The sequence below is a fragment of the Protomyctophum parallelum genome, assembly GCF_964188405.1.
Source record: "Protomyctophum parallelum genome assembly, chromosome: 10".
Taxonomy (NCBI): Eukaryota; Metazoa; Chordata; class Actinopteri; order Myctophiformes; family Myctophidae; genus Protomyctophum; species Protomyctophum parallelum.
The window spans coordinates 47,429,801-47,456,410 of NC_139704.1; the positions used below are offsets into that span (position 1 = coordinate 47,429,801).

The 26,610-nt window shown below is 42.9% G+C and overlaps 1 protein-coding gene across 10 annotated transcripts in view; it reads right to left on the minus strand.

Moving 5' to 3' along the window:
- Nucleotides 1-18,350: 18,350 nt before the first annotated feature.
- Nucleotides 18,351-26,610, minus strand: part of LOC310866085 (spectrin beta chain, non-erythrocytic 1-like) — a 231,690-nt gene continuing 223,430 nt past the window's right edge. For all 10 annotated transcript variants that reach the window (XM_083775398.1, XM_083775399.1, XM_083775391.1 and 7 more), the window contains 2 exons: nt 21,788-21,830; nt 18,351-20,856 (listed from right to left, as the gene is read on the minus strand). In XM_083775398.1, coding sequence (XP_083631524.1) covers nt 20,638-20,856; nt 21,788-21,830 — 262 coding nt within the window. In that variant the 3' untranslated portion in view covers nt 18,351-20,637. The remainder of the gene's footprint in view (nt 20,857-21,787; nt 21,831-26,610) is intronic.

Sequence of the window (26,610 nt, forward strand, 5' to 3'; positions counted from 1 at the left end):
GCATGTCACACACATAAATAACGGCGATTAACGATTTAATTTGGGAACTTTTGTGGAAAAAATCATAATCATGACGTAAAATAGACACTATGCCAGGGGTGCCCAAAAGGTAGATCGTGATCTATACTAGTAGATCACAAAGGCTGTGCAGGTATAGATCACATGACATGGCCCTAATCCATCACTTGAATTAAGGGGACTTGTTTGATTGACATAAAAAGGGCCTGTCAGCTCAAACCCACAATGCAATGCATTGTTTTCAAGAGTGTTGCAAACAAACCTCAGTAGCATCATCACAAAGTTATAGAAGAAAACCTATACCGATTCCATTTCGCCTCTCCATTTCCTGTTCCAAGTGTGTCTTATGTAACTATTTCCAGCAAAGAGACAATAATTACTTTGGTCAGTAGATCTTGTCATATAAGTATAGCTCTCAAGTCAAAAAGGTGTGGGGCTGTGGGCACCCCTGCACTGCACTATGCCTATTTGCTCAGACATTATGACGTGTCAATAGAAATGTAATGTTTGTTTAAAGGACCACTTCACCACTTTTCAACCTATCTTCATATAATAGGTCCTCACTAATAATCATGAAAAAAATGGCACAACTTTTTTCTACTCAGTCTGTGTCTCTTAGGAGGGCTGTGGGCAGTTTAGAAACCGTCTTCCAGTGACATCATCATTAGGCGGAATTATTTTTTAAACACGATTTTTTTTTACAAAAATGTTTAGATTTTCATTATCGTGAGAACGATGGCTTCCATTTTCGCATTGCAACTTTTCAGGACTAGAAAGCCTGCAGTTTCTATTAGCTTGTCTTCCCCATCGATGATGTCACTGGAAGACGGTTTCTGAACTGCCCACAGCCCTCCTATGAGACACAGAGTTGCGAAAGAAATTGCGTAATTCTTTCATGATTATTAGTGAGGACCTATTATATCAAGATAGGTTGAAAAGTGGTGAAGTGGACCTTTAAGACCAACTTTGTGGACGGTAACTGAAAAGCTGGACGTGTAAATGGTAAATGGTAAATGGTGCATTTATATAGCGCCTTTATCCAAGGCGCTTTACAGAGATTGTGCATTACATTCACCCATTCATACACCGATGGCAGCGGAAACCATGCAAGGCACCAACTAGCACATCGGGAGCAATTAGGGGTTCAGTGTCTTGCTCAAGGACACTTCGACAGTAACTCTGGGGGAGCCCGGGTTCGAACTGGCAACCTTGCGGTTACCATCCAGGCACTCTACCCCTGAGCCACCGCCGCCCCGTGTAGGAGGCCAAAGGAGGGGCGTGTGCCGGGCCTACCAGGAGGAGGGGCCTGGGAGGCGTAGGGGTGGCGGTGCTCCAGGTGGGCGCGCAGAGAGCTCAGGCTGCGGAAGCGCTCCTGCTCGCCGCAGCGCGGGCAGCGGAACGGCAGGAGGCACGACGAGGAGGAGGACGAGGAGGTGACGGCGGCATTGTGGCCTGAGGAGGAGACAGCAGCACCGCCACCACTCCTCTCTGGGAGGAGAGAGGAGCCAGATCCTCTGGAACACAACTTCTGTTGCATCACCACACCTAGGGGAGGAAAGGAGAGGAAGAGGAGAGGAGAGGAGAGGAGAGGAGAGGAGAGGAGAGGAGAGGAGGGGAGGGGAGGGGAGGGGAGGGGAGAGGAGAGGAGAGGAGAGGAGAGGAGAGGAGAGGAGAGGAGAGGAGAGGAGAGGAGAGGAGAGGAGAGGAGAGGAGAGGAGAGGAGAGGAGAGGAGAGGAGAGGGTGGGAAGGGAGAGGAGAGGGTGGGAGAGGAGAGGAGAGACACATTGATCCGAATTGGTTAACAAATGTCCTACAGAAACAGAAGCTAAACCAACCAATAACATTGAGTCAGACTGGCAGATAAAGAATGGTTTAAACTGCACGCTAAAATGGATCTATGTATCAAGCATCCTACCAACATACCTAGCACCCACCTACCTACCTATACCTACCTACCTAAACCGTCACCTACACACCTACCCACCTACCAAGTACCAACCCACCCACAGGGTTGGGAGGGTTACTTTTAAAAAGGAATCCCCTACAGTTACAAGTTACTTGCTAAAAAATGTAGTCAGTAACATAATCCCGATTACTCCATTTAAAAAGTAACTACAAGTTACTTTCAGTTACTTTTCGATTACTTTTAAGTAAAACTCAATTTAATTAGATAATACAAGTTTTACCATTGATAGACAAGAATGTTGAGCCTATGAAATTAAGATAAGGACAACTGAAATATGGTTAAGGTCATTTCATTGTTAAGAATTTGACCTCTCTGAACAGTTACATTACTGTAGAGTCATTGTGTCAACTTATAACAGATCATAAGAAAAATGGATCTTGACCTACAGAACCATTTTGATTGTTTGATTGACAACAACCAACAACTTTGACAACCAACAACTTTGACAACCAACAACTTCATCCATGTGTGGTCAAAGTGGCAAATAAAAACTCTTTTTGACATTCCTGGCTGACACTCATTTAGATAGACATGGCATGAGTTCAAAACATTGACTAGACAGTAAAGACTAATTTATATAGTCTACAAATAACTCAGCCCTATACAATTATATTTATACCCCGTAGGCTACTCTTTAAATAAAAAGCCTCATTGTATTTGACCTAAAAGAGAAGACTGCGCTACCCATTATTTATCCCTAATCCAATATATCATATGCTCTCCTATCTAGTATCTCTGCAATGTTGCCTGGTCTGATTATTATAAGCCACATTGGGCTTATTTTTCTGAAGTTGCTTGTAAATAATGGTAGAACGGTTGTGAGCTTGTAGATCGTCTATTTTCAAATAGCCAACATATATAAATATGCACATTGTTTAATGGACGATATATATAGCTTTGAAGTGCTCGTGTGGCCTTTTATAGTCGCTTCTTTTGGGCTTGTTTTCATAGACCTGGTTGCTTATTTCTCTCGCAAATTGGCAACACCGCCAGCAGCAGCCTCCACTGTGAGGATTTTACACAGAGTCAGAGAGGTGCGCGCTGCGCTCAACTCCAATCCATTCCGTTTGGTGTTATAATAATTTATAACTTGTTTGTAAAATTAATGAGGGGAAGGGGAGAATGTAATCCTCATGTAACCCCCGTTACAACACCCCCGTTACTGTAATCCAGATTACACATTTTAAAATGTACTCTGATTACAGTAACGGCTTACATGTAATCCGTTACTTCCCAACCCTGGTAAACTGTTGGTATATTCCAGTTTAAACCCTGTTCATTCACACTTAGTTTAAACTGTTGGTATATTCCAGTTTAAACCCTGTTCATTCACACTTAGTGTAAACTGTTGGTATATTCCAGTTAAAACCCTGTTCATTCACACTTAGTGTAAACTGTTGGTATATTCCAGTTTAAACCCTGTTCACTCACACTTAGTGTAAACTGTTGGTATATTCCAGTTTAAACCCTGTTCATTCACACTTAGTGTAAACTGTTGGTATATTCCAGTTTAAAACCCTGTTCATTCACACTTAGTGTAAACTGTTGGTATATTCCAGTTTAAAACCCTGTTCATTCACACTTAGTGTAAACTGTTGGTATATTCCAGTTTAAAACCCTGTTCATTCACACTTAGTGTAAACTGTTGGTATATTCCAGTTTAAAACCCTGTTCATTCACACTTAGTGTAAACTGTTGGTATATTCCAGTTTAAAACCCTGTTCATTCACACTTAATGTAAACTGTTGGCATATTCCAGTTTAAAACCCTGTTCATTCACACTTAGTGTAAACTGTTGGTATATTCCAGTTTAAACCCTGTTCATTCACACTTAGTGTAAACTGTTGGTATATTCCAGTTTAAAACCCTGTTCATTCACACTTAGTGTAAACTGTTGGTATATTCCAGTTTAAAACCCTGTTCATTCACACTTAGTGTAAACTGTTGGTATATTCCAGTTTAAAACCCTGTTCATTCACACTTAGTGTAAACTGTTGGTATATTCCAGTTTAAAACCCTGTTCATTCACACTTAGTGTAAACTGTTGGTATATTCCAGTTTAAAACCCTGTTCATTCACACTTAGTGTAAACTGTTGGTATATTCCAGTTTAAAACCCTGTTCATTCACACTTAGTGTAAACTGTTGGTATATTCCAGTTTAAAACCCTGTTCATTCACACTTAGTGTAAACTGTTGGTATATTCCAGTTTAAAACCCTGTTCATTCACACTTAGTGTAAACTGTTGGTATATTCCAGTTTAAACCCTGTTCATTCACACTTATTGTAAACTGTTGGTATATTCCAGTTTAAAACCCTGTTCATTCACACTTAGTGTAAACTGTTGGTATATTCCAGTTTAAAACCCTGTTCATTCACACTTAGTGTAAACTGTTGGTATATTCCAGTTTAAACCCTGTCCATTCACTTCACCTTCACCTAACCCGTAACCCCGGAGGGTCTTTGGGTCATCACCACAGACGATCTGTTGACCAGCTCTCTCCATCCCTCTCTGTCCTCGGCAGCTCTCATTGCCTCGCTGAGTTTCAAGTGTGTCCATTCTCCGAGGTTATCTTCCCATCTTTTCTTCTGTCTCCCTCTTCTCCTGCCACCTCGTACGGTGCCTTGCAGGATGGTCTTTGCAAGGCCTGAGGATCTGGTGATGTGTCCATAGTACCACCTCAGTTTACGCTTTATGACAGTGGTAAGAAGGTCATCATGTGGGCCAATGGCTTGGCTGATCTTTTGCCGTACTTCCTCGTTTGTGACGTGTTGGGTGTAGGAGATACCCATGAGTCTTCTGTAGCATCTCATCTACATGCTCTGTATTCTCCTCTGAAGCTCAGCTGTAATGGTCCAAGTTTCACAAGCATAGAGAAGGATTGACATGACAAGTGAAGGCAGTAGTCTCACCTTTGATGTCAGACTGATGTTTTTGTCTTTCCATATGGGCCAGGGCAGCAGTTGTTTGCGCAATTCTGGCAAGGACTTCCCGTTTGGATCCTTCATCGGACACGATTGCTCCAAGATATTTGAAACTGGCGACCGTGTCCAGTGACTGTCCGTTGACTTGGATGTCTGAGCATATGCCGCTGACGTTGTTGGTCATCATTTTTGTTTTTTCTGCATGGATTTCCATTCCTGTTGGTATATTCCAGTTTAAACCCTGTTCATTCACACTTAGTGTAAACTGTTGGTATATTCCAGTTTAAACCCTGTTCATTCACACTTAGTGTAAACTGTTGGTATATTCCAGTTTAAACCCTGTTCATTCACACTTAGTGTAAACTGTTGGTATATTCCAGTTTAAACCCTGTTCATTCACACTTAGTGTAACCTGTTGGTATATTCCAGTTTAAACCCTGTTCATTCACACTTAGTGTAAACTGTTGGTATATTCCAGTTTAAATCCTGTTCATTCACATGCAGGGCTCTACCGTTCCTTACCCGCAAGTAAAGTGAACCTTGTGATGGATGAGAAGGTTCCTTTACTGTGATGGATGAGAAGGTTCCTTTACTGTGATGGATGTGAAGGTTCCTTTACTGTGATGGATGTGAAGGTTCCTTTACTGTGATGGATGAGAAGGTTCCTTTACTGTGATGGATGAGAAGGTTCCTTTACTGTGATGGATGAGAAGGTTCCTTTACTGTGATGGATGTGAAGGTTCCTTTACTGTGATGGATGAGAAGGTTCCTTTACTGTGATGGATGAGAAGGTTCCTTTACTGTGATGGATGTGAAGGTTCATTTACTGTGATGGATGAGAAGGTTCCTTTACTGTGATGGATGAGAAGGTTCCTTTACTGTGATGGATGTGAAGGGTCCTTTACTGTGATGGATGTGAAGGTTCCTTTACTGTGATGGATGAGAAGGTTCCTTTACTGTGATGGATGTGAAGGGTCCTTTACTGTGATGGATGAGAAGGTTCCTTTACTGTGATGGATGTGAAGGGTCCTTTACTGTGATGGATGTGAAGGGTCCTTTACTGTGATGGATGTGAAGGTTCCTTTACTGTGATGGATGAGAAGGTTCCTTTACTGTGATGGATGTGAAGGTTCATTTACTGTGATGGATGTGAAGGTTCATTTACTGTGATGGATGAGAAGGTTCCTTTACTGTGATGGATGAGAAGGTTCCTTTACTGTGATGCATCTGAAGGTTCCTTTACTGTGATGATGTGAAGGTTCCTTTACTGTGATGGATGAGAAGGTTCCTTTACTGTGATGGATGTGAAGGTTCCTTTACTGTGATGATGTGAAGGTTCCTTTACTGTGATGGATGTGAAGGTTCCTTTACTGTGATGATGTGAAGGTTCCTTTACTGTGATGGATGTGAAGGTTCCTTTACTGTGATGGATGAGAAGGTTCCTTTACTGTGATGGATGTGAAGGTTCCTTTACTGTGATGATGTGAAGGTTCCTTTACTGTGATGCATCTGAAGGTTCCTTTACTGTGATGATGTGAAGGTTCCTTTACTGTGATGGATGTGAAGGTTCCTTTACTGTGATGGATGTGAAGGTTCCTTTACTGTGATGGATGTGAAGGTTCCTTTACTGTGATGGATGTGAAGGTTCCTTTACTGTGATGCATCTGAAGGTTCCTTTACTGTGATGCATCTGAAGGTTCCTTTACTGTGATGGATGTGAAGGTTCCTTTACTGTGATGGATGTGAAGGTTCCTTTACTGTGATGGATGTGAAGGTTCCTTTACTGTGATGGATGTGAAGGTTCCTTTACTGTGATGGATGTGAAGGTTCCTTTACTGTGATGGATGAGAAGGTTCCTTTACTGTGATGGATGTGAAGGTTCCTTTACTGTGATGATGTGAAGGTTCCTTTACTGTGATGGATGTGAAGGTTCCTTTACTGTGATGGATGTGAAGGTTCCTTTACTGTGATGGATGTGAAGGTTCCTTTACTGTGATGGATGAGAAGGTTCATTTACTGTGATGGATGTGAAGGTTCCTTTACTGTGATGGATGTGAAGGTTCCTTTACTGTGATGGATGTGAAGGTTCCTTTACTGTGATGGATGTGAAGGTTCCTTTACTGTGATGGATGTGAAGGGTCCTTTACTGTGATGGATGTGAAGGTTCCTTTACTGTGATGATGTGAAGGTTCCTTTACTGTGATGGATGTGAAGGTTCCTTTACTGTGATGATGTGAAGGTTCCTTTACTGTGATGGATGAGAAGGTTCCTTTACTGTGATGGATGTGAAGGTTCCTTTACTGTGATGGATGTGAAGGTTCCTTTACTGTGATGATGTGAAGGTTCCTTTACTGTGATGGATGTGAAGGTTCCTTTACTGTGATGGATGTGAAGGTTCCTTTACTGTGATGATGTGAAGGTTCCTTTACTGTGATGATGTGACGGTTCCTTTACTGTGATGATGTGAAGGTTCCTTTACTGTGATGATGTGAAGGTTCCTTTACTGTGATGGATGTGAAGGTTCCTTTATTGTGATGGATGTGAAGGTTCCTTTACTGTGATGGATGTGAAGGTTCCTTTATTGTGATGGATGTGAAGGTTCCTTTACTGTGATGGATGTGAAGGTTCATTTACTGTGATGGATGTGAAGGTTCCTTTACTGTGATGGATGTGAAGGTTCCTTTACTGTGATGGATGTGAAGGTTCCTTTATTGTGATGGATGTGAAGGTTCCTTTACTGTGATGGATGTGAAGGTTCCTTTATTGTGATGGATGAGAAGGTTCCTTTACTGTGATGGATGAGAAGGTTCCTTTACTGTGATGATGTGAAGGTTCCTTTATTGTGATGGATGTGAAGGTTCCTTTACTGTGATGGATGTGAAGGTTCCTTTATTGTGATGGATGAGAAGGTTCCTTTACTGTGATGGATGTGAGGGTTCCTTTACTGTGATGGATGTGAAGGTTCCTTTACTGTGATGGATGTGAAGGTTCCTTTACTGTGATGGATGAGAAGGTTCCTTTACTGTGATGATGTGAAGGTTCCTTTATTGTGATGGATGTGAAGGTTCCTTTACTGTGATGGATGTGAAGGTTCCTTTATTGTGATGGATGAGAAGGTTCCTTTACTGTGATGGATGTGACGGTTCCTTTACTGTGATGGATGTGAAGGTTCCTTTACTGTGATGGATGAGAAGGTTCCTTTACTGTGATGGATGAGAAGGTTCCTTTACTGTGATGGATGTGAAGGTTCCTTTACTGTGATGGATGTGAAGGGTCCTTTACTGTGATGGATGAGAAGGTTCCTTTACTGTGATGGATGTGACGGTTCCTTTACTGTGATGATGTGAAGGTTCCTTTACTGTGATGGATGTGAAGGTTCCTTTACTGTGATGGATGAGAAGGTTCCTTTACTGTGATGGATGTGACGGTTCCTTTACTGTGATGGATGTGACGGTTCCTTTACTGTGATGATGTGAAGGTTCCTTTACTGTGATGGATGAGAAGGTTCCTTTACTGTGATGGATGTGACGGTTCCTTTACTGTGATGGATGTGAAGGTTCCTTTACTGTGATGATGTGAAGGTTCCTTTACTGTGATGATGTGAAGGTTCCTTTACTGTGATGCATCTGAAGGTTCCTTTACTGTGATGATGTGAAGGTTCCTTTACTGTGATGGATGAGAAGGTTCCTTTACTGTGATGGATGTGACGGTTCCTTTACTGTGATGATGTGAAGGTTCCTTTACTGTGATGCATCTGAAGGTTCCTTTACTGTGATGATGTGAAGGTTCCTTTACTGTGATGGATGTGAAGGTTCCTTTACTGTGGTTTTCTCTCAGTTGGCTGACATGTTGCTTTTTGACGATGTTTTGGTCATGGCTGCCAGTTCCCACCTGATGTCGTGTGTGAGTTCTGATTGGTCCAGAGCGTACTGAATAACTTCTAGCTTACATAACGTCTTAAGACGAGGACTCAAGTCTAAGATGAACAGCTTATCAGAGATAGTGTGATCTCCTTTCCTTCCTCCAAAGAGGATGATACGATCTCCCCCAATGCAACAGCACATACCATACAATGGACCTGGTCCTTTCCCCTTGGGCTCAACCTTCTTCCAGCAGAAGGTCTCTGGACGGAATTTCCACACATCATTGAGGGGCTTATTGTTCCAGCCACCAAATATGTACAGCTCTCCATTGTAGGTAAAGGCTGAATGCAAACTGCGTCCTTCTGGAAGTAGTTGTGCAGAAGGTGTGCTCAGCCAGAGGTCGGTCTCTGTGTCAAACACTCTGATGGTGCAGATCTGACCCCCCATGTAGCCCCCAAATACAAACATCTGTGTCCCAATGATGGTAGCAGAGTGATTGTTTGAATCAGGAGGTGAAGTTCCTCTGGTGTTGATTAAAGTCCAGACCATTGTGCTGGTGTCCAACTTGCACATGTCATTAGTGGATATTTTCAGCTTGGTGTATCCTCCATAGATAAACATGACCTTCTCCAACACACAGGCTGAGTGGCAGAACCTCCCCTCTGGAACAGTCCCAGAAACCCTGGGTTTGGACCATATGTGGGCGTCAACATCAAATGCATAAAGCACATTGCCGTGAGGAACACCTCCCCAGATGTAGACTGTATCTTCAACCAACACAGCTGTGTGGGCGTCGCGCCTGGATGGAACCTCAAGGTGACCGTCTCCTCTTCCAGGTTCCACTGGAGGTAACTTCTTCCAGCATAAAGACATTGTGTTGAAGACATGGACGTCCATCTGTTCCATGTTGTTGAAGGTCCCTCCATCACAGCCTCCAAAGGAATACAGTTTGTTCCTCACTGCTACAGCAGCATGTCCAGCTCGCTTTGGTCCTCCTGTTTTGGAAACGGTCCAAGACAACATCTGTCTGTCTGTCTGTCTGTCTCTCTTCTCTCTCGACGTCTACAGTCATTTTCAACACGGTGCATCATCTTATATATCTTCTGCTGTGAAATCACGCACAACACAAACTGTTGCCATGCACACCTTAACGACGCCAATTAGTGCAGCTGTTCTTCATCTGCATCCTTTTGACTCTTTAAAACCCTGTTCATTCACACTTAGTGTAAAATGTTGGTATATTCCAGTTTAAAACCCTGTCCATTCACACTTAGTGTAACCTGTTGGTATATTCCAGTTTAAACCCTGTTCATTCACACTTAGTGTAAAATGTTGGTATATTCCAGTTTAAAACCCTGTCCATTCACACTTAGTGTAACCTGTTGGTATATTCCAGTTTAAACCCTGTTCATTCACACTTAGTGGGCCACCCATACCTATATACCTACCTACTTACCCACCTACGTGTTTAGAAGCAGACAGTGAGACAACGGCTTGCAGTGACAGGTGACAACACAAATCACATGCTGTACATGTGTCACCAACACCGTAACACGAGTTATGCAACAGCATAACAATGCAACAACAGGTCAATGAATGAATGGTTCAATGAATAAATGAATGAATGGTTGCATGCATGCATGAATGAATGAATGAACGTGCAATATAAAAGCCCACCGTCACATCACTGCCTGTTACTTTAAGAAGGCTTAGCTTAAATAGGCTCTAAAGAGCGAAAAGGAGGACAGATCTGCAAGCTTAATTGTCTGTCTGTCTGACTGACTGACTGTCCTCCCCCCTTTTCGACAAGCGACGACACACACACACACACACACACACACGGCGCTCGTTAGCACAGCACCGGTTCCCTTGCAGCTGAGCATGGCTGCAACCTGCCTTCATTACAATACTCACTGCGTTTGTGTTGTCCCCGAAAAAATATAAAATCAGGAGCGGTCGCTGCTAGTCGCTACTGTCACTGTGCGTGATGTATGTCATCATTATTATTATTACCATCATCATGTCGCACGCACACACACAGCGACCTATATGATGTCATAGAGAGAGAGAGAGAGAGAGAGAGAGAGAGAGAGAGAGAGAGAGAGAGAGAGAGAGAGAGAGAGAGGGGTGTGTTTGTGACTCAGTGCTGGTGGTCAATTATTGAGCACGATCGAGGGGCGCGTGTTTTCTCCACCGCAGCGCGCAGCATGTGAACGGAGTTATAGCCACGGACCAATCAGCGATGGTATCCCAAGCCTCGGATGGAAGCTCCGCCCAACATTCCTCGCGCTGGGCGACGCGCAGCAGACCAATCAAACGAGCTCCTTCATGTTGAGCCCCCGTGGTTGTAGTTCCGCATTTTGGCCAGTAGATGTCAGAGTAGGTCTGTGTCCATGTGAGAATGTTGCATCGGAGACGATGGGAGACCCTATTTATTAATAATAATGATACAATATTACTGTATCTGCATTTATTAAGTTTTTTTCCCCCAATTGTAAATAAATAAAAAATTAGGCTACAAAGCAATTCATAAAATATTCTTTGGGAGGAATTTAATTTTTGATTCATTTGTTTCATTATTATATTGACCTATTATGATAGATCAATAAAATATTAATGATGTTTTCCCTCAACAAAGTAAAATATATCTTAATGAAGTGGTTCATTAGACTATAGCCTAATCGATTTTAGTCAATTAATAGGCCTAGTGGTTAATGTTATACAAAAATAAACATCAATATAGCTGCAAGCAGCGATAAGGCGGGACCAAGCAGGAAGGCAATAAGAACGTGCACAATTAAGCCATAATTAATTGTGACGGGGTCAGTTTTAATTGTGACGGGGTCAGTTTTAATTGTGACGGGTCAGTTTTAATTGTGACGGGGTCAGTTTTAATTGTGACAGGGTCAGTTTTAATTGTGACAGGGTCAGTTTTAATTGTGACGGGTCAGTTTTAATTGTGACGGGGTCAGTTTTAATTGTGACAGGGTCAGTTTTAATTGTGACAGGGTCAGTTTTAATTGTGGGGGGGGGGGGGGGGGCAGGGTTCTTGAAGACTCATACACTGAGTTGGCTGTACCGGATTTGAACCCATGACCTTGTGGTCCAAAGGTGAGAGCTCAACCGACTGAACCGGCTATCAGACATCATCAGTTGTCTTATTGTTGTAAACAGAAAAAAAAATGTGTATTTCTTATGACAATTATGTGTGTCCTGGTTTTAGGGATGTCTTTATCCATTGCTACAGTGCGTTGGCTGTCAATTTGTTCACGTATACAAACTTCTCTTGGACTGGCATTTCAGATAATCGCCCATAGATTGTTGTGTAGAACTTTTCACGCAAATTGCTCAACACAGTCAAGCCACTAGAAGCTCCTATGCAGTACAGTAAACCTGTACAGTCAAGCCACTAGAACCTCCATCTAAATAGGGAACCAAACAAATCGTTGTGGTTCCCGAGATGTGTGGATGTTTTTAAGAAAACAGTATTTTTTATAGACATCATGTATATTGGTTTTCCATATATTATATTGTATTGATACTGTAGCTGGTACAGTGTGTAGAGCGTTGTAGTCCCGCCCCTCGACGAGCGGCCCGGGAAGAGAATTCCCCATTCATTTTCCCCATAGACGTTTCAGAAAGTATTTATCTAAAGACCTTTACGCTGCGGACAAAGTATTTATCTAAAGACCTTTACGCTGCGGACAAAGTATTTATCTAAAGACCTTTACGCTGCGGACAAAGTATTTATCTAAAGACCTTTACGCTGCGGACAAAGTATTTATCTAAAGACCTTTACGCTGCGGACAAAGTATTTATCTAAAGACCTTTACGCTGCGGACAAAGTATTTATCTAAAGACCTTTACGCTGCGGACAAAGTATTTATCTAAAGACCTTTACACTGCAGACAAAGTATTTATCTAAAGACCTTTACGCTGCGGACAAAGTATTTATCTAAAGACCTTTACGCTGCGGACAAAGTATTTATCTAAAGACCTTTACGCTGCGGACAAAGTATTTATCTAAAGACCTTTACGCTGCGGACAAAGTATTTATCTAAAGACCTTTACGCTGCGGACAAAGTATTTATCTAAAGACCTTTACGCTGCGGACAAAGTATTTATCTAAAGACCTTTACGCTGCGGACAAAGTATTTATCTAAAGACCTTTACGCTGCGGACAAAGTATTTATCTAAAGACCTTTACGCTGCGGACAAAGTATTTATCTAAAGACCTTTACGCTGCGGACAAAGTATTTATCTAAAGACCTTTACGCTGCGGACAAAGTATTTATCTAAAGACCTTTACGCTGCGGACAAAGTATTTATCTAAAGACCTTTACGCTGCGGACAAAGTATTTATCTAAAGACCTTTACGCTGCGGACAAAGTATTTATCTAAAGACCTTTACGCTGCAGACAAAGTATTTATCTAAAGACCTTTACGCTGCGGACAAAGTATTTATCTAAAGACCTTTACGCTGCGGACAAAGTATTTATCTAAAGACCTTTACGCTGCGGACAAAGTATTTATCTAAAGACCTTTACGCTGCGGACAAAGTATTTATCTAAAGACCTTTACGCTGCGGACAAAGTATTTATCTAAATACCTTTACGCTGCGGACAAAGTATTTATCTAAAGACCTTTACGCTGCGGACAAAGTATTTATCTAAAGACCTTTACGCTGCGGACAAAGTATTTATCTAAATACCTTTACACTGCGGACAAAGTATTTATCTAAAGACCTTTACGCTGCGGACAAAGTATTTATCTAAAGACCTTTACGCTGCAGACAAAGTATTTATCTAAAGACCTTTACGCTGCGGACAAAGTATTTATCTAAAGACCTTTACGCTGCGGACAAAGTATTTATCTAAAGACCTTTACGCTGCTGACAAAGTATTTATCTAAAGACCTTTACGCTGCAGACAAAGTATTTATCTAAAGACCTTTACGCTGCGGACAAAGTATTTATCTAAAGACCTTTACGCTGCGGACAAAGTATTTATCTAAAGACCTTTACGCTGCGGACAAAGTATTTATCTAAAGACCTTTACGCTGCGGACAAAGTATTTATCTAAAGACCTTTACGCTGCGGACAAAGTATTTATCTAAAGACCTTTACGCTGCGGACAAAGTATTTATCTAAAGACCTTTACGCTGCGGACAAAGTATTTATCTAAAGACCTTTACGCTGCGGACAAAGTATTTATCTAAATACCTTTACGCTGCGGACAAAGTATTTATCTAAAGACCTTTACGCTGCGGACAAAGTATTTATCTAAAGACCTTTACGCTGCGGACAAAGTATTTATCTAAAGACCTTTACGCTGCGGACAAAGTATTTATCTAAAGACCTTTACGCTGCGGACAAAGTATTTATCTAAAGACCTTTACGCTGCGGACAAAGTATTTATCTAAAGACCTTTACGCTGCGGACAAAGTATTTATCTAAAGACCTTTACGCTGCGGACAAAGTATTTATCTAAAGACCTTTACGCTGCGGACAAAGTATTTATCTAAAGACCTTTACGCTGCGGACAAAGTATTTATCTAAAGACCTTTACGCTGCGGACAAAGTATTTATGTAAATACCTTTACGCTGCGGACAAAGTATTTATCTAAAGACCTTTACGCTGCGGACAAAGTATTTATCTAAAGACCTTTACGCTGCGGACAAAGTATTTATCTAAAGACCTTTACGCTGCGGACAAAGTATTTATCTAAAGACCTTTACGCTGCGGACAAAGTATTTATCTAAAGACCTTTACGCTGCGGACAAAGTATTTATGTAAATACCTTTACGCTGCGGACAAAGTATTTATCTAAAGACCTTTACGCTGCGGACAAAGTATTTATCTAAAGACCTTTACGCTGCGGACAAAGTATTTATCTAAATACCTTTACGCTGCGGACAAAGTATTTATCTAAAGACCTTTACGCTGCGGACAAAGTATTTATCTAAAGACCTTTACGCTGCGGACAAAGTATTTATCTAAAGACCTTTACGCTGCGGACAAAGTATTTATCTAAAGACCTTTACGCTGCGGACAAAGTATTTATCTAAATACCTTTACGCTGCGGACAAAGTATTTATCTAAAGACCTTTACGCTGCGGACAAAGTATTTATCTAAAGACCTTTACGCTGCGGACAAAGTATTTATGTAAATACCTTTACGCTGCGGACAAAGTATTTATCTAAAGACCTTTACGCTGCGGACAAAGTATTTATCTAAAGACCTTTACGCTGCGGACAAAGTATTTATCTAAAGACCTTTACGCTGCGGACAAAGTATTTATCTAAAGACCTTTACGCTGCGGACAAAGTATTTATCTAAAGACCTTTACGCTGCAGACAAAGTATTTATCTAAAGACCTTTACGCTGCGGACAAAGTATTTATCTAAAGACCTTTACGCTGCGGACAAAGTATTTATCTAAAGACCTTTACACTGCGGACAAAGTATTTATCTAAAGACCTTTACGCTGCGGACAAAGTATTTATCTAAAGACCTTTACGCTGCGGACAAAGTATTTATCTAAAGACCTTTACGCTGCGGACAAAGTATTTATCTAAAGACCTTTACGCTGCGGACAAAGTATTTATCTAAAGACCTTTACGCTGCGGACAAAGTATTTATCTAAAGACCTTTACGCTGCGGACAAAGTATTTATCTAAAGACCTTTACGCTGCGGACTCAGGGTGCCTACACACCTTTCCAGCACATGCTGTACAGCGCTGGATGGAATCTGTAAGTGTCATGGCCGCCCCAATGCAATCCTAATGGAAGTCATATGGTTTGTAGTCCACATTTTGGACTACAAGCAGTTGTATGGCTTTAGGCTGTGTTTCGACTGCGCCCCTCCCCCGCACACAACACAATGTTGTGTCAAACCATGTGACTCCCATCAGGAATGCATTGGAGCGGCCATGACACTTACAGATGCTGTACAGCGCTGGATGGAATCTGTTGGAAAGGTGTGTACGCACCCAAAGTATTTATCTAAAGACCTTTACGCTGCGGACAAAGTATTTATCTAAAGACCTTTACGCTGCTGACAAAGTATTTATCTAAAGACCTTTACGCTGCGGACAAAGTATTTATCTAAAGACCTTTACGCTGCGGACAAAGTATTTATCTAAAGACCTTTACGCTGCAGACAAAGTATTTATCTAAAGACCTTTACGCTGCGGACAAAGTATTTATCTAAAGACCTTTACGCTGCGGACAAAGTATTTATCTAAAGACCTTTACGCTGCGGACAAAGTATTTATCTAAAGACCTTTACGCTGCGGACAAAGTATTTATCTAAAGACCTTTACGCTGCGGACAAAGTATTTATCTAAAGACCTTTACGCTGCGGACAAAGTATTTATCTAAAGACCTTTACGCTGCGGACAAAGTATTTATCTAAAGACCTTTACGCTGCGGACAAAGTATTTATCTAAAGACCTTTACGCTGCGGACAAAGTATTTATCTAAAGACCTTTACGCTGCGGACAAAGTATTTATCTAAAGACCTTTACACTGCAGACAAAGTATTTATCTAAAGACATTTACGCTGCGGACAAAGTATTTATCTAAAGACCTTTACGCTGCGGACAAAGTATTTATCTAAAGACCTTTACGCTGCGGACAAAGTATTTATCTAAAGACCTTTACGCTGCGGACAAAGTATTTATCTAAAGACCTTTACGCTGCGGACAAAGTATTTATCTAAAGACCTTTACGCTGCGGACAAAGTATTTATCTAAAGACCTTTACACTGCAGACAAAGTATTTATCTAAAGACATTTACGCTGCGGACAAAGTATTTATCTAAAGACCTTTACGCTGCGGACAAAGTATTTATCTAAAGACCTTTACGCTGCGGACAAAGTATTTATCTAAAGACCTTTACGCTGCGGACAAAGTATTTATCTAAAGACCTTTACGCTGCGGACAAAGACGACTCGGCTGGTGACAAATCATGACAATTAGAAAGAAGAAAAAAAATCACACCTGTGTGAAGTGAGTGTTGCAACTCCACGGGGTTCCCAGACGCACAGGAACCCGCCCAGGGTGCCGGCCCGGTTCCGGCGAGCTGCCCCGCGTCCGAAACAGTCAAGAAATGACAGTTACTGTGCGAGGGTCCCTCTACTGTACTGTACTGTACTGATACGTATGTGTGTGTGTGTTAGGCTAAGGCTGCACAACAGTGACACTTGGTTCTGAAAACCAACCAAATACTATTTTCGTGCTCAGACACAGCCAGGCAGCCAGGCACACACACACAAAGCTACTTAATGAAGTGGTTGCACTTTTTGTTTGTTTTTCTTCTTTCCATTATTTGTTGGGCCCCAAACATTGTGTTTTATTGTCATGATTTGTCACCATATCCTAGTTGTCTTTGTCCTGTGAGGCTTAACGGTCTTTAAATAAATACTTTATGAAACGTCGACGGGAAAGATGGGACCGCTTGTCCTCGTGAAAGGGGGTGGGACTGCGACGCTCTATTTGGAATATGTCCGTTCATCATTCAAAGGCAAGCGGACTCGCACGCACACATACACATGCACACACACACACACGACACTGCTAAGATTCATTTTAAAAGCATTTTAATGGCTTTTTGCACATATGTAACAGAGAGGGCAAAGTTCTACAGGTGCAGATCCAACAACCAGTGACCCCTCCCCTCCCCCCCCAACCCCCAAAAACCACACGCATTAACTCCCCCTACACCCCCTCCCTCCCCCACAACCCCACCCGCTATGGCAAAAAAAAAAACAAGCACCCCCCTTCTCCGCCAAGACACCCACCCACCCGCCCCACCCCACCCCGCCCCCACCAATCGTGGCATTGTTGATTGTGCAATTATGAAGAAATATGTCATTACTATAGGTACAGTGACAGAGGGGGAGGGGAATGCAACACTAATCCATCGTTTTATCAACAAGCCAGAGAGAGAGAGAGGAGAGAGAGAGAGAGAGAGAGAGAGAGAGAGAGAGAGAGAGAGAGAGAGAGAGATGAGAGAGAGAGAGAGAGAGAGAGAGAGAGAGAGAGAGAGAGAGAGAGAGAGACACAAACAGAGAGAGAGAGAGAGAGAGAGACACAAACAGAGAGAGACAGAGAGAGAGAGCAAAAACTATGACACAGACGGCTTCAGACTTGGGTCAAGCGTTGTTAAAATAGTTTGTTTCAAATCAATTCCAGTTGTTTCAAAACTGCTTTAATGTGAAGCATTCGTTTTTTTATTGGTCCATTCTGACCAGTAAGTAACAGACCAGAGAAATGGCATTCAGTGTTCTTTTTTTTTCTCCATTTGAAATAATCGACTCCCATTTCAGTTCCGGCAGGCAAGAGCAATCGATTATAGAGAGAGATAGAGAAGGAATTAAGGAGCGACTGGTTCAGAATCTCGTTTGACTCGCCAAGTCTGAGTCGTATATATAGGAACGCGGAGCGTTTTTTAAAAGCCGACCAAAAGCAAAGCGACCATTTATTTTTTCTGCAACACAACTCATCCCAGCTAATTGATTTTAAACCACCCCACCCCCGCCCCACCCCCCACCCCCTCCTCCCCTCCCCCCAAACTGTATCCACGCCACTGTAATAGACCACCACGCTTTTAAACTTCATTTTATTTGTTTCATAGTTATAACACCTATGTCTTCATAACTTGTTTGAACTAAATACATTTCTTAAACATACATTTTTATTGTGAAAACAAAAACAAAAATAATACAATCGGGGGAGGGGGGGGAAAGGAAAAAGATAACGAATCTCAAAATAACTAAAATAAGTAACTAAGGGGCAGAGGAAGTGTTATTTAAGCCCCGACGCATACATTGCCGCGCGTCAGGAAACCGAGCCGACCTAAATGTAGCTCGCGACGCGTCTAAAACGCACGGCACCGCGAGAATGCAGGTCGGTTATTTCTCGGCGCGCGACAATGTCTCCGCGACGGGGCCACAAAAACAAGGCTTCAAAGATAACACAAAGTAGTATAAACAGAATTAAAAAAACTTAGTGGATGGTTCTTCATGAGTTATTAAAACATTCGGACCGGTCTTATAGTTCTTAAGTTTCATTTTCTCCCCCCCTCATCATCTCGAGGGGATGTCCTTCATTCATCGTTTAGAAGTGTTACGAAGCTGTTTATGTTGTATTTTCTTTTTAGGCAAATAAAACATTACACGTTATTATAATGAAGCTTATTACGTTTGGTAGCTCTTAATATCATTATTAGTAGTAGTAGTAGTAACAATAAGTGAAAATTAAACACAGGTTTACCTTTTTAAACAGTTTTTGTTATACACAAGTTATACATACAGTTTCAAAGCACCTCATGGGGGGGGTAACTCTTTAAAATGAACCAACATTACGTTTAGAACTGAAACATTAATGACCCAACACGGCGTTTAGTACTGAAGCAACCCTCAGCCAAACATCACTACATCGCACGTTGCCGATTTACATTAACGTATAATTCCAGCAGACTCGCAACATGTACTCGACCGTACGTATATACGGCAGTACGCAGCATTACCACCGCGTACTTTGACTACTAGACAGTTTAAATATGCCGGAAATTGAGTTATCGTCAAAATTGAGTCCTATACTGCTGTACCAGCGTAGAATGGCATCTCGCTGCATCCATCTCCCCGTTTAGCGGAAAGAACCGACAGCGGTAGCTTCGTCAATAACGCACGACTCTCTCTCTCTGTGTGTCAACAATAGTGCGTTTAACATGTAATCGCGGTGTTGGTTCAAACCCCCGATGTATACTTCATCGTGTGACAATGTCTGGAAACGACAGAAAATAGCCCGATATACAAGTTGACGAGGTGTCGTTTGAGGAGGACACCGTCACACATTATGGGGGATAAATTAAGCTTAAAGCGGTCATTTATAACTGCGGGCTGCATTGTAAAGAGTTACCCGTTGCAAACTGGTTTTCCCCTCCGGCCGCCACATTGGTCTCGTCACGTCCGCACACAGACGGACGGACGGACGGCGGCCTCGGGGAGAAGACGAGGACAGGAAGCTACGAACTATCACCCACGAAGAACGCAGGAACGAAACGTTTGTGAGTGAAAAAAAAAAACAACAACAAAAAATTGTGACGAGATGAAAGCAGCGAAACGATGACGAGGAAACAAAAACAAACAAAACAAAAGAACTAGGAAGGAAACTAAACAAAAAGAACAATAAGTCTTAAATCGGAATATTCTGGAATCTCTTCTTCAGTTGGTGCTTTATTGTTGTTGTTGTTCTGGATGTTACCGTGTTTCGTTTTGTATGTTGTATGTTTATTTACGACAGCAGCTGCCAAAGCGCTTTTTGCATTCCCCTTTTTCCACATTTTTTTTGTTTTACTCTTTCAAAGAATTTTTTTTCTCTTCATTCCGTTTTTTTTTTTCTTCTCCCTCGCCTTTTCCCACTCCTTATCTTAGAAATAAAAAAAAGAGAAAATAAAAAGGAGACATTTCTTTCTTTTTTTTTCTGTCATCGTTGTTTCCGCTCTGAGCCGACCCAGACGAGTTTAGAGGCACGAAGAGGAGGGAGGGACACCATTTTGGCTCTGAGCTAGCATGCTGGAATCACTCTGAGGAGGAGGAGGAGAAGCGAAGAGAAGAGGAGGAGAAGGAGGAGAGAAGAGGAGAGGAGAAGAGAAAAGAGGAGAGGAGAAGAGAGGAGGAGAAGAGAAGAGAGGAGAGGAGGAGAAGAGGAGAAGAGAAAAGAGGAGAGGAGAAGAGAGGAGGAGAAGAGAAAAGAGGAGAAGAGATCAGAGAAGGGGAAGAGAGAGAGGAGGAGAGGAGAGGAGAGAGGAGGAGGAGAGGAGAGGAGCGTCCGTCAGAGAAGCCATCTGAGGGAGGCTCTACTTCTTCTTGCTGAACAGGCTGAAGCGCTTCTCCTTGTCCTTCTCTCGCTTGCCGGGGCTCGACTCCGTGGGCGCGGCGGTGGACGCCACGGTGGAGGCGGGGAGCGTCTGGGCGCGGGCGGCGGGCGCGGGCGTGCTATGGCTGCTGGGGGTGACCTCCGACCTCCCGGTCGAGGCGGCCACGGAGATGGCCGGAATCCAGCTGCTCATCTCCTCCTGAGAGAGAGAGAGAGACAGAGAGAGAGAGAGACAGAGAGAGAGAGAGGGTCACACACTAACTACCATCCAGCTGTTTATCTGCTCCTGAGAGAGGATTACACACTATTTATCATCCAGAGCGGCTTAACAATTAACAAGGTAAAAATAGTCACATGCACAATATGGCAAAAATAAAATCTCATGACTGGGAGAGAAGAGTCTAGAATGTGTGGAGTGTTGTCCAGGGTGTTTTAGGGAAGGGAGAAGAGTCTAGGACGTGTGGAGCGTTGTCCAGGGTGTTTGAGAGAAGGGAGAAGAGTCTGGGACGTGTGGAGCGTTGTCCAGGGTGTTTTAGGGAAGGGAGAAGAGTCTAGGACATGTGGAGCGTTGTCCTGGGTGTTTTAGGGAAGGGAGAAGAGTCTAGGACGTGTGGAGCGTTGTCCTGGGTGTTTTAGGGAAGGGAGAAGAGTCTAGGACGTGTGGAGCGTTGTCCAGGGTGTTTTAGAGAAGGGAGAAGAGTCTGGGACGTGTAGAGCATTGTCCAGGGTGTTTTAGGGAAGGGAGAAGAGTCTAGGACATGTGGAGTATTGTCCAGGGTGTTTTAGGGAAGGGAGAAGAGTCTAGGACATGTGGAGTATTGTCCAGGGTGTTTTAGGGAAGGGAGAAGAGTCTAGGACGTGTGGAGTGTTGTCCAGGGTGTTTTAGAGAAGGGAGAAGAGTCTGGGACGTGTAGAGCATTGTCCAGGGTGTTTTAGGGAAGGGAGAAGAGTCTGGGACGTGTGGAGCGTTGTCCAGGGTGTTTTAGGGAAGGGAGAAGAGTCTGGGACGTGTGGAGCGTTGTCCAGGGTGTTTTAGGGAAGGGATATAAGGAGTTGGCGAGACAGACACACACACACACACACACACACACACACACACACACACACACACACACACACACGGTACTCACGTCATCTTTGGCTTGGAACAGATACTCGTTTCCATCAGTTACTCTGTGGAAACAAACATAATATTCATAGTTATACCTTCAATATTACACATTTAAGGTAGCATGTTAGCACTCGTTTTCAGTATAAATTTGTACCACTATACCTTTGTTTTTTGCCAACTGTTAAAAAAGCATTCAATCAATCTCTACAAGCTGAAGATGGACTATTTTCGGCAAAGAGGTTTGGTGGTGAAGAGGAAAAATGTACAGTGGCAAGTTTACCAAGGGACACATCGATTAAAAATAAAGAAAATCACACCTGTGTGAAGTGAGGGGCTCTCTTATCATTATACACCATCATACAACTGAATTTATGCGATTGGTTGGTTACATTTATGTCATATTTGGCGGACATTTATCCTTTCATTGTCAATGGCAAATATTGAGACGCGTAAAGGGACAAAAGCTGTAGCTAGCGCCCCTCAAAAACAGGGCTACCCCTGGAGAAAATGTATGTATGTATGCTGGTATAAGTTCCCCTGGGTATGGAGTGTGTGAACACCAACATACTGTATGTATGCTGGTATAAGTTCCCCTGGGTATGGAGTGTGTGAACACCAACATACTGTATGTATGCTGGTATAAGCTCCCCTGGGTATGGAGTGATGTGTGAACACCATCATAGTGTATGTAAGCTGGTATAAGTTCCCCTGGGTATGGAGTGTGTGAACACCAACATACTGTATGTATGCTGGTATAAGTTCCCCTGGGTATGGAGTGTGTGAACACCAACATACTGTATGTATGCTGGTATAAGTTCCCCCTGGGTATGGAGTGTGTGAACACCAACATACTGTATGTAAGCTGGTATAAGTTCCCCCTGGGTATGGAGTGTGTGAACACCAACATACTGTATGTAAGCTGGTATAAGTTCCCCTGGGTATGGAGTGTGTGAACACCAACATACTGTATGTAAGCTGGTATAAGTTCCCCTGGGTATGGAGTGTGTGAACACCAACATACTGTATGTAAGCTGGTATAAGTTCCCCTGGGTATGGAGTGTGTGAACACCAACATACTGTATGTAAGCTGGTATAAGTTCCCCTGGGTATGGAGTGTGTGAACACCATCATACTGTATGTATGCTGGTATAAGTTCCCCTGGGTATGGAGTGTGTGAACACCAACATACTGTATGTATGCTGGTATAAGTTCCCCTGGGTATGGAGTGTGTGAACACCAACATACTGTATGTACGCTGGTATAAGTTCCCCTGGGTATGGAGTGTGTGAACACCAACATACTGTATGTATGCTGGTATAAGTTCCCCCTGGGTATGGAGTGTGTGAACACCAACATACTGTATGTATGCTGGTATAAGTTCCCCTGGGTATGGAGTGTGTGAACACCAACATACTGTATGTAAGCTGGTATAAGTTCCTCCTGGGTATGGAGTGTGTGAACACCAACATACTGTATGTAAGCTGGTATAAGTTCCCCTGGGTATGGAGTGTGTGAACACCAACATACTGTATGTAAGCTGGTATAAGTTCCCCTGGGTATGGAGTGTGTGAACACCAACATACTGTATGTAAGCTGGTATAAGTTCCCCTGGGTATGGAGTGTGTGAACACCAACATACTGTATGTATGCTGGTATAAGTTCCCCTGGGTATGGAGTGTGTGAACACCAACATACTGTATGTATGCTGGTATAGGTTCCCCTGGGTATGGAGTGTGTGAACACCATCATACTGTATGTATGCTGGTATAGGTTCCCCTGGGTATGGAGTGTGTGAACACCAACATACTGTATGTATGCTGGTATAAGTTCCCCTGGGTATGGAGTGATGTGTGAACACCAACATACTGTATGTAAGCTGGTATAAGTTCCCCTGGGTATGGAGTGTGTGAACACCAACATACTGTATGTATGCTGGTATAAGTTCCCCTGGGTATGGAGTGTGTGAACACCAACATACTGTATGTATGCTGGTATAAGTTCCCCTGGGTATGGAGTGATGTGTGAACACCATCATACTGTATGTATGCTGGTATAAGTTCCCCTGGGTATGGAGTGATGTGTGAACACCAACATACTGTATGTACGCTGGTATAAGTTCCCCTGGGTATGGAGTGATGTGTGAACACCAACATACTGTATGTAAGCTGGTATAAGTTCCCCTGGGTATGGAGTGTGTGAACACCAACATACTGTATGTAAGCTGGTATAAGTTCCCCTGGGTATGGAGTGTGTGAACATCAACATACTGTATGTAAGCTGGTATAAGTTCCCCTGGGTATGGAGTGATGTGTGAACACCAACATACTGTATGTAAGCTGGTATAAGTTCCCCTGGGTATGGAGTGATGTGTGAACACCAACATACTGTATGTAAGCTGGTATAAGTTCCCCTGGGTATGGAGTGTGTGAACACCATCATACTGTATGTAAGCTGGTATAAGTTCCCCTGGGTATGGAGTGTGTGAACACCAACATACTGTATGTAAGCTGGTATAAGTTCCCCTGGGTATGGAGTGTGTGAACACCAACATACTGTATGTATGCTGGTATAAGTTCCCCTGGGTATGGAGTGTGTGAACACCAACATACTGTATGTAAGCTGGTATAAGTTCCCCTGGGTATGGAGTGTGTGAACACCAACATACTGTATGTAAGCTGGTATAAGTTCCCCTGGGTATGGAGTGTGTGAACACCAACATACTGTATGTACAGTATGCTGGTATAAGTTCCCCTGGGTATGGAGTGTGTGAACACCAACATACTGTATGTACAGTATGCTGGTATAAGTTCCCCTGGGTTATGGAGTGTGTGAACACCATCATACTGTATGTATGCTGGTATAAGTTCCCCTGGGTATGGAGTGTGTGAACACCAACATACTGTATGTACAGTATGCTGGTATAAGTTCCCCTGGGTTATGGAGTGTGTGAACACCATCATACTGTATGTATGCTGGTATAAGTTCCCCTGGGTATGGAGTGTGTGAACACCATCATACTGTATGTAAGCTGGTATAAGTTCCCCTGGGTATGGAGTGTGTGAACACCAACATACTGTATGTATGCTGGTATAAGTTCCCCTGGGTATGGAGTGTGTGAACACCAACATACTGTATGTAAGCTGGTATAAGTTCCCCTGGGTATGGAGTGTGTGAACACCAACATACTGTATGTAAGCTGGTATAAGTTCCCCTGGGTATGGAGTGTGTGAACACCATCATACTGTATGTACAGTATGCTGGTATAAGTTCCCCTGGGTATGGAGTGTGTGAACTCCAACATACTGTATGTATGCTGGTATAAGTTCCCCTGGGTATGGAGTGTGTGAACACCAACATACTGTATGTAAGCTGGTATAAGCTCCCCTGGGTATGGAGTGTGTGAACACCATCATACTGTATGTATGCTGGTATAAGTTCCCCTGTGTATGGAGCGATGTGTGAACTCCAACATACTGTATGTACGCTGGTATAAGCTCCCCTGGGTATGGAGTGTGTGAACACCAACATACTGTATGTATGCTGGTATAAGCTCCCCTGGGTATGGAGTGATGTGAACACCATCATACTGTATGTAAGCTGGTATAAGTTCCCCTGGGTATGGAGTGTGTGAACACCAACATACTGTATGTAAGCTGGTATAAGTTCCCCTGGGTATGGAGTGTGTGAACACCATCATACTGTATGTAAGCTGGTATAAGTTCCCCTGGGTATGGAGTGTGTGAACACCAACATACTGTATGTAAGCTGGTATAAGTTCCCCTGGGTATGGAGTGTGTGAACACCAACATACTGTATGTAAGCTGGTATAAGTTCCCCTGGGTATGGAGTGTGTGAACACCAACATACTGTATGTAAGCTGGTATAAGTTCCCCTGGGTATGGAGTGTGTGAACACCAACATACTGTATGTAAGCTGGTATAAGTTCCCCTGGGTATGGAGTGTGTGAACACCATCATACTGTATGTAAGCTGGTATAAGTTCCCCTGGGTATGGAGTGTGTGAACACCAACATACTGTATGTAAGCTGGTATAAGTTCCCCTGGGTATGGAGTGTGTGAACTCCAACATACTGTATGTATGCTGGTATAAGTTCCCCTGGGTATGGAGTGTGTGAACTCCATCATACTGTATGTAAGCTGGTATAAGTTCCCCTGGGTATGGAGTGATGTGTGAACTCCAACATACTGTATGTAAGCTGGTATAAGTTCCCCTGGGTATGGAGTGATGTGTGAACTCCAACATACTGTATGTAAGCTGGTATAAGTTCCCCTGGGTATGGAGTGATGTGTGAACACCAACATACTGTATGTATGCTGGTATAAGTTCCCCTGGGTATGGAGTGTGTGAACACCATCATACTGTATGTAAGCTGGTATAAGTTCCCCTGGGTATGGAGTGTGTGAACACCAACATACTGTATGTAAGCTGGTATAAGTTCCCCTGGGTATGGAGTGTGTGAACACCATCATACTGTATGTAAGCTGGTATAAGTTCCCCTGGGTATGGAGTGTGTGAACACCAACATACTGTATGTATGCTGGTATAAGTTCCCCTGGGTATGGAGTGTGTGAACACCAACATACTGTATGTAAGCTGGTATAAGTTCCTCCTGGGTATGGAGTGTGTGAACACCAACATACTGTATGTAAGCTGGTATAAGTTCCCCTGGGTATGGAGTGTGTGAACACCAACATACTGTATGTATGCTGGTATAAGTTCCCCTGGGTATGGAGTGTGTGAACACCAACATACTGTATGTAAGCTGGTATAAGTTCCCCTGGGTATGGAGTGTGTGAACACCAACATACTGTATGTAAGCTG